Source organism: Hippoglossus hippoglossus, chromosome 20 (genome assembly GCF_009819705.1).
Source record: "Hippoglossus hippoglossus isolate fHipHip1 chromosome 20, fHipHip1.pri, whole genome shotgun sequence".
NCBI lineage: Eukaryota > Metazoa > Chordata > Actinopteri > Pleuronectiformes > Pleuronectidae > Hippoglossus > Hippoglossus hippoglossus.
This window is the reverse complement of record NC_047170.1, coordinates 5049564-5063267: the sequence shown is the minus strand read 5'-3', so window position 1 is coordinate 5063267 and position 13704 is coordinate 5049564. Positions and strand designations below refer to the sequence as shown.

Genomic DNA, 13704 nt, shown 5'->3' with positions numbered 1-13704 from the left:
ACTACTTTTACAGCTATTTAAATTAGTTTTTAAATACAATGAGTTTTTGAAATTCAACATTAGATTGTGTGTAACGAAAATGCTGCTCACTCCAGCCCTTTCTCGCCTTTCCCCACACTTCAAAACCTCTCACCCCCTTCAGCCTCCTAGAATTGGCGAGCGCTGAGAGCCTCTGATTTGCCCCCTCCAGTCCTCAACCTCCAAACCAGATCAGTGCTGTGCTCGGCCCTGCACAGCTTCTCAAGGTTGGGCCAAGGAGAAACTGCAGAAAGGCATCTCCTGCCATCTGTTTTATTTGGACGCGTGTCGGATCATGCGGCCAGGTAGACAAAGAAGAAGACAAGACCTACTTAGACCTGGAGAGAGAAAGGGAAAGCAAGATAGTCCTCTTTAATCAAAGACAGGTTGTTTTCCTGTGTTGTCAGCATGTCCCTCGTTTCACATCCGATTGTTCTAGCAAGTGTGAGAGACACAAGGTGACTTTTGCCTGGCACAGTTATGTTGGTTGTTTTTACTGTGGTCTGCTTGGGCACTGATGGATGTTTGAGAAAATGGCCCAACTCCCCCAAAAACCACAGGTCTAGTAATAATACCCCATATCCTCGAACAATTAGTCTTCCCCTGAATATCTTACAGGCACAGAGTTTTCCTTTCTAACATAAATATTGTTCCTCCCTCAGCAGGAACTCTAATCATGGGAACCCTCTGGCCTCTACGCAATGTCACCTTCCCTCCTCAAGGTTGCGGATTCAAACTAACTAGTCCCCCCACATCCCGCTAACTAACTAGCCCACTAGGCTGTGACATCTTCATCCATCACAGCCCTAATAAGGGGTATCTTTAATTACACTCTCCACCCGTGGATCTGTATCTCTTTTCTCTCTCCCACTAACAGACTCGCATCCATCCATCCACTCCTAAAGATCCCTCCCAGGGAAGGCTATAGCATGTCACTGTCCCAATGCTCGGGACTCAGTAAGTCGATCCAACAGGAAATCAATAGCAGGGACTAATGCTGAATAATTGAGGTTACGGGAGTTCAGCAGCACTCCCCAGACATGCACCCCACCCCATCATGTAACCGCCCATTATGCAAAGGGTGGGACGCAATATGTCCTTGTGTCCCTTCTCTCACACCGTGTGTACGGATACATTTGTTTGAGTCACTGATTGTTTTAACAGTGGAGCGCTCCAATTTGTTGCTTGTTCATAAGCTATCCAGTTGTGGATTTATTGTTCTTTAAGTCATCTGGTGGAGTTATTCACACAGATCCACTCAGAATACTCGCTTGCCTAGACAGAATCCTGTGACATCTCTCTCCCGCGTAAAACGTACTGTAGATTTGGAAAAACACACTCTGACAGGAATCTGAATGTAACACGAATCTATGCTTGTAAAACCTGATTTTCTTTTAAGGTTCCTTGACATCTATTTATGGGGGATATCACATGTCATAGCCACATTTCCTTTTCATTGCCAGAGCTTGTAGAAATGGTAGGCTGACAGGAGGGAGTGCAGTTACTTGCAAGGTACGTGGAGAGTGGCATGCACTAGAGGGCACAAGCTGCCTTGCTAAGACACACATTTCTATTTGGAGAGGACAGAGAGGGTGAGTTAAGAGATGGACCTGTGTTCAACAGAACAGAGAGGAGTGAGGGACCTTCTGAAATGTGTCACCTTTGTAATAAAAGGCCAAAAAAATGAAACCCATTTACTCTTTTAATGTTTGATTCAAGGTCGTGCCTGAATTGTGAACTGTACTGTCAGGTTGGCTTGCACAGTGCACACATAGCAAACACTGGTACACTGAGCGTTGAGTTGATTTTATGTGTCAGTGTTTTGTTTGACAGAGTTCATGTGTCAGCCAGAAGCTGCTGGTATTAGAGTATTATTTGGCAAACATGGTGCAGCTCTGTTTGTCTCTGTGAAAAGAGCCAGGCTGTGATGTAGTCACCTCTGATACACAGAAATAACTAAAAAGACCAAATGCAGGAAACTAGCTCTCACTAGCCTTCACTCCTCTGCACCTATGGCACTCTAACAGATGAGCAAAGCCTCTGGTGTTTTCGCTTTGTTACAGTACTATCAAGTCAGCTTGTAACTTCTGGAAAGGTGCATGCACATCTCCAAGAGGCTTCTTTTATATTCCAGGATGTAAGTCTGCCTCCATGTGAAACTGACTGCAACACAACCTAACACACACTTCTCCACAGCCAAAACCTCAGTGCCATAGAGGCACTGAGCTCTGTGAAGTGATGCGCTTGGCCACAGCCACAGAAACAGCATGGGACGGCAGAAGCTGCAGAAAAACACACTCATGTCCTTGTTATTCAGTCTAAATCTCAGGTGCGGAATTTTCCTGCTGTCTTCAGACAGAACCGTCCTACGTCCTGCCTGCCTGCCCTGCTTAAATGTCTGCAATCACTGATCTCCTCGTGCTTCAGTTCACCATGTAACTATACACACAACAACACATCATCTAATGGTAAATGGTCTGTATCTATAGTGCTTTTCTAGTCTTGATGACAACTTAAAATGTTTTACAGACCGGTTTTGCCATCCATTCAGTCACACACACATTCATACACTGCATCCATGTACAGCACTGTCTCTATCACACATCACTCACGCACTGTTGGCACAGCTGTCAGGGGCAATTTGGAGTTCAGTGTCTTGCCCAAGGACACTTAGGCATACAGAGTGGAGAAGCAAGGGATTGAACCACCTGGTTAGTTAGTGGTCACAGGATGACCTGCTGTACCTCCCGAGCCAAAGCCGACCGAATGTATACAATGGTTGAAAAAAGAAATGAACTTACACTTTTTTATAAATTCACAACACTGCAGCACTTAAAGGGAAGGAAAAACAAGTGTATTTTACATTGTCACTCCAGATTTGTCGTAAAAGTTATGCACTATGTGAGACACAATTTCGTGTGTGTCTGTGTGTGAAATTGTGTCTCACATAGTGCATAACTTTGTCTTTCAGGATGCTCTTGTTAAGCACACGGCTGCAACTGCTCTCTTGTAATGAAGTGGATGTACATTTCTATCTCGCAGAGCAAGCCAGTCTGTTCCCTTATTGGCACAAAGCCATTTCTTTGTTGTCTTCTCATGTTTTTCGGTGCGCTAGCGAGAGTGTCACTTCTCACATTGTGTGTGCACCCCCCTACAGACACACACATAACGACAACCATGCTCTCTCCCTGCTTCACCTCCTCTCCTCTCCGTTTCCTCTCCCTCCAGGCTAAGGCCACTCAGGCCTGCAGATGGCAGATAATGACAGCACTGTCCCCACTGGCTAGTATGTGTGTTCTTGTGTATATGTGTCGAAGTGTGTGTTGTAGATGTTGGCTCAGCCTCTGCTCAGTTTAGTGCCAAGTGAGGGGCGTTTGGCTCCACTTGGCCATCTCCTTGCTGGCTGACTGGGTGACTCGGTCAGTGGCTGGCCTGAACACTTCATTGACTCGCTGGTGTACTAGGTGCTAGACATTCGAGCTAACACACCAGCTTACGAACTGGATCACTGGGTGGCTGACTGGCTGAATGGTTAAATAGCTTGGAATTCATTCACTAGCTCATTGACTGACTGGCTGGTCGACTGTTATACTTACCAACTGATTAGTAGTCTTGCTGGGCCCTGAACAGGCTCATTGACAAGCTCACTGGTTTAGTGGCACAACACTGACAGCTGCTCAGCTGTAGGACCAGGAGAGATATAGTAACCACTCTGTGTTTGTGTGTGTTGCTTTGCCTCGTTGTGATATACTGACTGCAAGAGAAATTGGTAGTAAACTCTACTAGTATTATCAGCAGTTTTTTTCTTGCTTAATTTCTAGACAGTAGGGACTTAACCCTTCAGTAAAGCCCTTTTCCCACTGGTCAAACTCCACTACTAATATCTCTGTTCAAGCAGTGGTCGAACATCGTTCAGTCTGCAGCTAGTTTAGAGAGACTGAAGTAAAAGATATAAAGGTCAACTGATTTAACATGTTCACTGGCCTCCATGTTGCTTTCTTGTTTACTCATCCTGTTTTCCAGTGCGTTTGAAAAGAAAAGCATTAAAGCAAACTGGTCTACTTGCAATAGGAAAGGATTCAATCGCCTTTTGTTTAACAGGTTTACCCGTGTTTAGGAAAAGGGTTTAATAGTGGTTTGTTGTGTTTTTGTGTTTCATTTTCAAACAGAAGTTAAAGGAGTATTCCAAAGCTTCTTTGTACTAGAATACTCTTTAAAATGTTCATAAATATAAATACATGAAATAATGAATTTATTACTAATGATCTGCTTTCATAAGTCACACTGACTGAGGTTTTTGTTTTGAGATTTATTTACATTTCAAAGTAATTCTCTTTGCATATAAATCAGTCTGTGCATAAATATGGCCTCTGTTGTGGGTCCATGGCCCCGGGCAATCAGGCAGCTCACCTGGGGACATCCCAGGTGACGGGGCAAAGGCCACCCTGGAGGGAGATGTAATTTTAACCTGAATCTCTTATGTCATATTCATATGAACAGTAGTGGTTGGGAGTTGGTGCTTAAATCTGGGGGAAAAAAGGGTTAAAACAGGATTGTTTGGCAGACACTATTCACTCTTCTCTTGTTTATTGTGATAGCTTCAATTTAGATTTGATCCCTGTGTACATTTAATAATCAGATCTCTAAACTAAAACCTAACAGGCAAATATAACATAATAAAGTAATTTAAAGTAGGAAATTTAGATTTCTGGGTCAGTCTTTGTGTATTTTGTCAAAAAAGCTCATGTTCATGATATTTTTCATGCATACCTACTTTTGGTGTTATCCTTTTCTCTTAGTCTTTTGAAAAATGCTCTGAGACAGATAATACTTACACAGTTAAGGTCGGCCTGCATGAGACAACAATCTTAAAGCTTAAATTCTGGTTAATGATCGGATCTGGCCTCGTTACAGGTATGAAACAACTGATTTCCATCCACCTTGACTTCAGAGGATGCATGGCCTTGTCGGGATTCGGTCGTCGTTCTCTGTCTGCTCCACTCTACTTTCTGCTCCTCATTCCCTCCATCTCTTTCCACAGGGAGGCCTTAAATGTTTGAAGCTTTTCCTTTTTTCTTTTGGCCTGCTCTCTCTCTCTGTGCCAAGGTCCCTGAATGTGGAGTTTTTAATTACTCTCTCCTGGCTTTTTGCATAACCAATGAAAGATTGAAGGGCACTTCCCTCTGAAAAGCACAGTTAGAATCGGGGTTTTTCTAATGCCATCACCTTGGGAGAGGAATACTAATACACAAACTGTGACTTTTTGTGCTTTTGTGTTTATTTGCAGTTGGTGTGTGTGTGTGTGTTGGTGCACTCATGACATGTATAGATATTTGTGTATGTTTGTATTTTTGAATTTGGCCCCGAGACAGAGAGTCAGCCGCTGTTTTGCATGTGAATCAAGGCTATAGGGAGGAAAGGCATTCTTACTTTGGGTGTGCAGTGTGGTGGGGGACGGGCCAGAGGAAGACAGTGGGAACAGGTAGCTTCATTGCATTCATTCAGTGCCTTTATTATTCTTTCCGGGTTTTTCCATCTTCTTTACTTTGTCGTATAGCTTTTTTGTGCATCTAAAAGTTCTGCTAAGTTACAAAGGCCAAAGTCTGCAGCAGAATGAGAAAACTCTTCTCCTGCAAAGGGTAAAATTCCCCATTTAAATTCCTGGCTTTTTTCCATGAAGCATCTTTGCCCCCAGAAAACATGTAATAGTCCCACCTAACGACTAGTTTGGCTCAAATTGGTACGGCAGAACCAATGCCTTTGTTACCATGGCTACAGTGGTGTTTATAGCTGATCAGGAAACTCTGGATATGGGGTGTGACATTTCAGACACACGTACTAAGTAGTTGCCGAATCACAAAAGAATTGGGCCAGACAGATGCAATTTTTGAACCTGGTGTGTTCAGCTGGTTGTGTCCCTTGTACTTCTCTTTAGTTGCATGCACAGCTAGCATAGCACGCTAGCACCAAAGACGGCTATGTTGTGTGTCCCGAGTATAAAACTGTGATCGTTGTTGGTATGACGATCGCACCAAGTATCAGACATGCCCACTCTCAAGCGTTAACACAAGGCATACATGTGATTCCACAATGGTGGAATGGTGGAAAGCCTCCAGATGCCAACATAACTCTGTTTAGATGGAAAAATGCATAAAGGGTGGCAGTAAAATAAATACATGCTTAAACAAGTGATTGGACTACAAAAAGCACAGCCAGTTCTTTCTGTTCATTCAACCTAAAAGTATTAAACGTCCTTCAAGGCAACTTAAAGTAAAGTCCATGTAACTATATTTTCTGGACTATATTTGTGAAAGCTGTGGCCAAATGAATTGAAAGTAAAAATAAATACCTATCTATTCACGGAGAATAGCATCAGATAATTAATATGATTACATTTTAAAATGTAGACATGTTGATGGAGCAAGATTAGTTCAGCATTATTTCATGTGTCTGCTCAGTGTTAATTAGTGTCGAGGGACTGATGGTTATTTAGCCCATCAAGGTCATAAAATGCTCATCATGTTTCTTGCTTTCTTATGGACACCCACTCTAATTGCATTCATGAATATGTCATCATTTTTTTACCTCCATTGCTCCCTCCTCTCCTCTTCTCATTCTTAAGTTGCCGACTGCAAAGGTCTTTTGTGTGCCTTCAACAGAAATGTTATTATTTCCCATGGCTGAATAGTGTTGAGTTGTACATATGACCACGGGTTATAAGATATTAATATACACAACAGAATGCGACAGGGGTGTAGTAGGGATTTTCCCTTCCGTCAGCACTGCATAGGTAGCGCTCGCGCAGGGTGCCCTGATGTGTGTGAATTCATTTCCTCCAACACAGGAGGAAATCTTCAAAGGCACGGACGAGAACCTGACCGAGTGGATTTTACAGGGATGAGTTTCTAATCTGGCTGAACTTTGCTTGCTCTGTATATTTTCTCACTGCTGCTTCACCCATTCCTTCTTTAACACCTCTCCTACCTTGTGTTATTTTTGCTCCCAGCAGTGAATCTATGACGCGAGATGCTCTGCTTTCAAAAGTAAAATAAATGATGATTTGATGTTTTAGCGAGAACAGCAGCGTAAACCAATCTGAGGACTTGCGTTTGCTTGTTTGGGGATTATATTGCTTTAAGCCTGTCATCTCTCTGCTCGCCAGAGTAAGCCCACGCCATCCAACCACCCCACCCTCCTCCACTGCACTACACTAAACGGAAGGATGTATTCCATGTGTTGCAGCATCTTTACACATTACATTAGCTTTGTGGTGTGTGTCATCATTTCAGGTCTTGTCTTCGCAAGACTGTAGGGCATTCTTCCATTGCATCAACCCCATGTGACAGCACCTGAAATATGCATATGTTTCTGGAGTCTTGCGAGGTGCCATCTGAGGGTTATCGGGAATGCTAGTGATGGCAGGGCGGATGCTTCAAACCTATTCTCTGAATATATTAATGAGCGAGAAAAATACAGCACTAAGCACTTTGTTGGCTCACTCGACTGCGTGTGAGAAATAATGGACAGGAGGAAATTATTAAATATTGAATATATTGTGTGATAACTCTACAGTAAGAGGAGGAGGGTTAATCCGTTGTGATGAGAAAGTAAAGGTCACATTCTTGTCAACGTGTCATTTAAGGGAAATTAAAGCACCATGTATGCTGTCTATACAGCAAAGAGTGGGTCGTAAGAGGGCTGTATTGAGTTGAGCTGTCTGTATACCCATAAATGATAAAAAATCTTACTCTTTGATGAATGTGTTATGGATCCATGGCTGATAGATGGAGAGTGTTGACGGTGGTGATTAGATGGATGGATAGATGGCTGGCGTGTGAATGAAGTATAGTGGCTCACGGCTATTACTCAAGAAGTTCAGAGTCCTTATTTTGTTTTTGGTGGAGCAAGTGGCTTTCACTCTTTCCACTGTCACTGTTGTACCTGTAATACCTTTGTGACCCTGGTGCCCTTGCAGTAGAATGATGTTAAATGATAGAGAGGAAATCAAATCTGACGGTATATGTGAAAGCCGGTGCATAATTTAACATAACTCATTCACTACACCAATTTATTCACTGATTATTCCTTTCTTGTTTCATCTCAAAACAAATAAAAGATAGATTTAAAGAGTCATACAAGTAGAGGCCCTTGGAGTAAATTCAGCTCAATAAACTTGGCATATCTGTCTATTCTTTAAATTATAATCTCTGCTTACTAGCCATGCACTGACTTTTAGCTTTTGGATGTAAAAGGAAAAGAAAAACTTCCGACAGACAAATGAATAAATAATCTTGTCTCTGAGGTTTGCTTTGTGCCGCAATAAATATTCACAGCAGGATGTAGCCTGGTGCGACTTTGGATTTGCTCTTTAATTGAAGGTGAGGATTGAGGGGACAGGTTTCCCGCGGGTTGACTCATGTCACCCGTCCCATCCACTCGGCTGTGAAAAAGCTGTTGTGGCGGATATGGATTAGTGTCAGAGCGTCACAGTGCAGGTATTACATGTCTCTGGTGGCACTGCCAGCGCTGCCCCATGACTGCTAATAACCTCTATTGTCTTGTGTTGTTGGAATGTTGCTTTATGAACGTTTGGTGGACGCTAGGGACGACTGTTTTGTACCAGTGCCAATCCTAATGCCTGGGCTTCCTTGCAGATCAGAGGTTCTGAAAGTGGATGGGTGTGTTTGGTGGAGGGGTGGAGGAGGGGGGGAGCAGAGAGGTTGTCAAAACATCTCCTCATTCCCTCCTCAGCTGCTTCCTCGCCTTCTCTTCTTCTACCGCACCCTTGCTGCCAAAAGCCAGAAACAGATCAAAGGGGGCCAACATGAAACGAATCCCTGAGATTCTGTTTTTTCGGTGCCCTGTCTCCCTGCTCTCTCCGTTACAGATATGGAAATGCTGAATCCCAAATACCGCCTGTACCTAGGCTGCAAAGTATACCCTGCTTCATCTGACTTCCTCTCTCTATTTTCCTTTTTCTTCTTCTCCTCCGTCTCGTCTCACCCCTTCATCATCATGTCTCTCCATCCTCTGCTCTTGCCTCTATCCAGCAGCCCTCAGGCTTCCAGGTAGATAGCGGTTGATTGGCAGCTGCTGTGACAGTCAGTGGAACTGGCTGAGAGTGGATGAGTGTCAGCCTTGCTCCAGGGGCTTAAGGCAGCAGCAATGTTGTAGCTCTCTGCTGGAGAGAGAAAGGCCCATGAAATAAGACTCAGTCGGTTCTTCTCTTCTCCTCGCTTCTCTCAACTGAAGCAGGTAGGAGCTAAATAGGTTTTTCAAATTGCCAGAGTTTATCCTGAGACTGGAAACTTGCACTCTGTAACTCACATCCTGTCATGTGCCTTCCCTCCCTGATTTTCTCTTTTTCTACCTTTAGTTATGATGTATCTTTTTGTTTTATTGCAGGTTGTATTATCGTGTTATTCAGCGGCTCTTTAAAATATTTTTTTATTGGTCCCCTCCTGTCACGCTACTTGAAAATTTGCCATGCCGTTCCTGTCTGTGCATCACAAAAAAAACCTTTTCTTCCCTTTGAAAAACTTCTGAATACAACTTGACGCCCGCTGTATAGCAGCCACAGGGGGAAAGTGTGAGAATAAAAAAATGGAAACGTGAAATCGTCTCAGTTCTAAGTGGCTGTGACCAATTCCCAGATGGAGGGGAAGCATTTTTATGATGGGTTTCGCCGTGTTGCCTCTTGAGCTCTGTCCCGTCAACAGCAAGAATTGCGTCAGTTTTCCCTCCAGCCAAGTTTGCCCACTTCTCCATCGCTCAGACAGAGGACAGGATGGCGAAGCAAAGAACTCAGAGAGGGAAAACAAATTGAAGAGTCTACATGGGGTGCTTCTCAGAATCTAAATAGATGCTCTGCAGACATGAATTGATAGGTGTGTAAATCAAACAAGAATGTTTGTCTTTTTCGATGAATTCTTCCATCTGTGTTTGTTTATTCATGTCATAGTCCAAATAATTGTCTTCAAGCTATTCTGATACTTTTTGAAGATAGTAATTCAGTAAGCATAATAACTGGACCTGGTAAATAAACTGAACACACTTAAAACTGAGAAACTTTTGGTTGGTGAAAATATTCACTTCAGTGAAATATAAATATAATTTGCATCAGTCCTAAATATTTGATGTAAAAATATGAAATACAGCAACATCAATAGCTGTAAACAAATATTTTCAAATCTATTTTAAGTTCAACTGCACGTTAATATTTTATTGAAAACTTTGATTGTGGATTAATTGAACCATCATATCATGTAAACCTTATGATCATCCTCGTTTCTGTTAGATGACTAATGGGTAGTTTGATGTCTCAGCATTTCTGCTTACAAGAAATGTCCTCGGTTTTATGAACAGTGGGAACTTTCCATGGCTCTTTGGGTTTAGGGGATGAACAAGCACTTTGAGTATCCCATAAATATTGAATGCAGGGTAAATGGAGGCCCATTTGATTTTGGAATGGTGGGTGTGTGGATGAGTTTAGCTGTATGTTAGATACCCACTGAGTGCTCTGGAGTCTGGTGAAAGGGTGCATTGCATTGCAAAGTGGACCTAATTAGAGGAATTTGGAACGTATTTGAAAATGAATCACACTTCACCGCGACACCAACAACTGTATTCACCACTTCTCTAAATGGGCAGCTTGGCAGGCAGAGGCCTTGTCAGGTTTCTAAATACTCCCACCAATATATTTGAATGGGAGGCCTGATTACTTTGTCACAATGATTCATTGGCTCGCACACTTGGGCAGGTTAAATCCCTCTGGGTTCTACCGTTCTCTCTCGTATGTGTTCATAGCACAGATTTAGCATTAAAAACATCTTGCCTGATTTTTATATCAAAGCCTTCTTATTTTGTAGCACCAGATATCTCTTCTTTCTGATTGCCTTTCAGCTACACTGAACAAATTTTTGATAAACCCTTACAACCTGAGGAACATAATTTCAAGATCGGAAATGAACATGATTAGAGTGAAATGGGTGAAGCGCTCAGTGATATGGGTACGTCTCAGAGATGGCATTTGGATGTGAGGAAAGATCTTAGGAAAAGAAATGTCTGCTTTAATTGTGCAAGGCTGGTGAGAGAGATGTCCCAGTAAATTACGGCAACAGTAAACAACATCGGGACACTCAAAGAAAGGCATAAATTCAGATACAGATACACAGACACATACACACATAGGCGTTATCCCTTGCATATGAATTAAATCAAAAAAGGAGAAGAGGGGCTTCTAAACTTGTTTATATGCAGATTTCCCTGTGTTGGGGTGATGAAAAATAGCAAATACATGGAAAAGCACTTGTGCTATTTTTACCCTCAGACAAATACGAAGCCGGATACAAAAAGCTGTTTGCTCCCATTGGCAACTAATGCTTTCTTTGTTAGTTGCTCTCTCCACATCCATGCCCTTCCATTAAATAGATTTGCAGGTAGCACAAAGACATAAAAAGGAACTCATCTCAAGTCGGTAATATACATACTATTGTTCTGTATAGCATGGTGATGATCAGGCTGCTGCTGTACGATTGCTCTGTTTGGAAGGAATAAGAGGTTAATCTTCTTGTGAGAGGTTTAGTAACAGGTTGTGTTGCCAATGAAAACTGTGTGTGCGTGTGTATGTGTTTGTGTCTCAGTCCAGGAGCCTAAGAAAAAGCCTTGACTCGTATGTAGTAAATCAGGATTGGCTGATCTAATTTACTCTACCCTGGTGAAAGAGGAAACGCAGTGTAGTGTTTCTTCTACACCATTATCCAGACTGCTGTCTCTCTCCCTCTCCCTCACATGAAGGGGGTGAGTTGGCTGTAGTGATGAGCAATGTGTGTGTAAGACTGATAATTATGGGATTTCTTTGGGGAGTTCTCCCTATCTTGCCTTAGAAACATGGCAATGTATCACCTTTGTGGAAATGAAGCCGTGTACGCGCTGTGGGAGCCAAACCTGGCAACCCGGAACATCCCACACTACATCACTGCAGGCTTAAATCATGATTGAGGGACTTGGCCGATATACTTTGTGCAACATTACCCTATTGTGAAAATACAGTATATACAGAATGAACACCCATTCATGTACTGTATGTGCATACACAATCCTAAAATTAGAAAACTAAATATGTCATATTTCATTCTGTCTTTATCCCCCTATAACGCTTGTTATTTCTTCTCTCTCCAGCTCGTAGCTGTGTATGAAGAACAGGATCCTCACAATGGAGGTGACGGTACCAGCGCCAGCTCTACAGGAACACAGAGTCCAGAACCCTACAGTGACATCAGTTCGGTATCTGCCTTCCAGCCCTACCAGACCAACAGTGAGATCGAGGTCACTCAGTCTGCCCTGCGATCCAGTGAGTCCAGCGATAAATATTGTCATGAATTATTTCAAAGCCAATGGCTGGCTAACAAGTGCATGTTCCATAATTTACACCTTTCTGCTGTCGTATTTGAGGTTTTGACATCTATTTGTGCTAAAAACTACGATTTTGTAGTCTTGCACCTCCTCTCTACCACTTCTCTCTGGAGCTTTAGCATGATCACGGTGTTTTATGTCAGTCTGAGCCTCTATTTTTATTGGCCGACTGAAGCACATGCAGTCAGGCTAACTACAGGAAATGGATGGAAAACTATTACTGTAGCTTGGTAAAACTCACCAGTAAATGCAAATGGACAGTCAGTGTAGAATTCAGCCAAACTGCCAATCAAATTCAGACTAAAATGTTCCTGCTGGATTTGGTGCGAGTGCAAACCTCTGGGTCATCTGGCAGCGATGAGTCATCAGTTTTTGAATACAAGCTTTTTTCTGTGGATTATGTGTTTTGATACTTTCACAGTATTTACATCACCTAGATCTGCTTTATACACAAAACACACATGGAAATCTCTCTTCCTACTATCATCATTATGGTATTATTAAATATTATAACTAACAACTTACTTATTGAGCTGTTTGAGGTATAGCAGAGCAAAGAAACTAAATCAACTGTAGGAAAAGAATCATTAAAATTAAACTGCAATGTGCTTTTTTCTAAATCAATGCCATTACCTGGAAATCAAACCACAAAGATTTAATAGTCTCAGATATGACATTTATTCTTGTAAAGTCAAGCTTAACTGACTCTTATTGAGCAAGATACATATTAAGAGATCAGAGATGCTGCAAAATATTTGCCCAAGCCTCAGTAAAGTTTCTCCCAGGCAGTCACAATGTTGGATTGAAGACTGAGGGATTAGAGGTTATCAAAACATGTCTACTAAATTTACGCACATGAGTCATGGGGCATTTTTTATGAGCTTTGGTTTGTGTGAAACTGGACAGTGTGACTGAAACAATATCAACAAACTTTTCCTACTTGACAACTTACTGGCCAGCATTGGTTTTAGTTGACATGCTTCAGGAGTATTGTGCGGAGTCGAGTGTCTGTCAAGGCTGTGCAGTGTGTCCAGGGAATGGCAGCATACTGACTTAGACAGACAGGTAGAAACTGAGACAATGGAAGCAATTGAGACACAGTTGGATACCCAGTCATGCATGAAGAAGAGCACACACGCAAGAGCAAGTTGGAGACTCACACATGGCACACACAAGTCGGTGACTCAGATGTTGCTCATGTCGGCATATTCACGTCCCATGAAGTGGAACCAGTGATCTGACGCAGAGCCGTCTTAAACTGTAAAGAACATC

The 13704-nt window shown here is 42.4% G+C and overlaps 1 protein-coding gene across 5 annotated transcripts in view; it reads left to right on the top strand.

Annotated features, from left to right (window-relative positions):
• LOC117754004 (partitioning defective 3 homolog) overlaps positions 1 to 13704 on the top strand; it is a 342820-nt gene that overhangs the window by 96900 nt on the left and 232216 nt on the right. For all 5 annotated transcript variants that reach the window (XM_034572613.1, XM_034572611.1, XM_034572615.1 and 2 more), the window contains exon 3: positions 12199 to 12370. In XM_034572613.1, coding sequence (XP_034428504.1) covers positions 12199 to 12370 — 172 coding nt within the window. The remainder of the gene's footprint in view (positions 1 to 12198; positions 12371 to 13704) is intronic.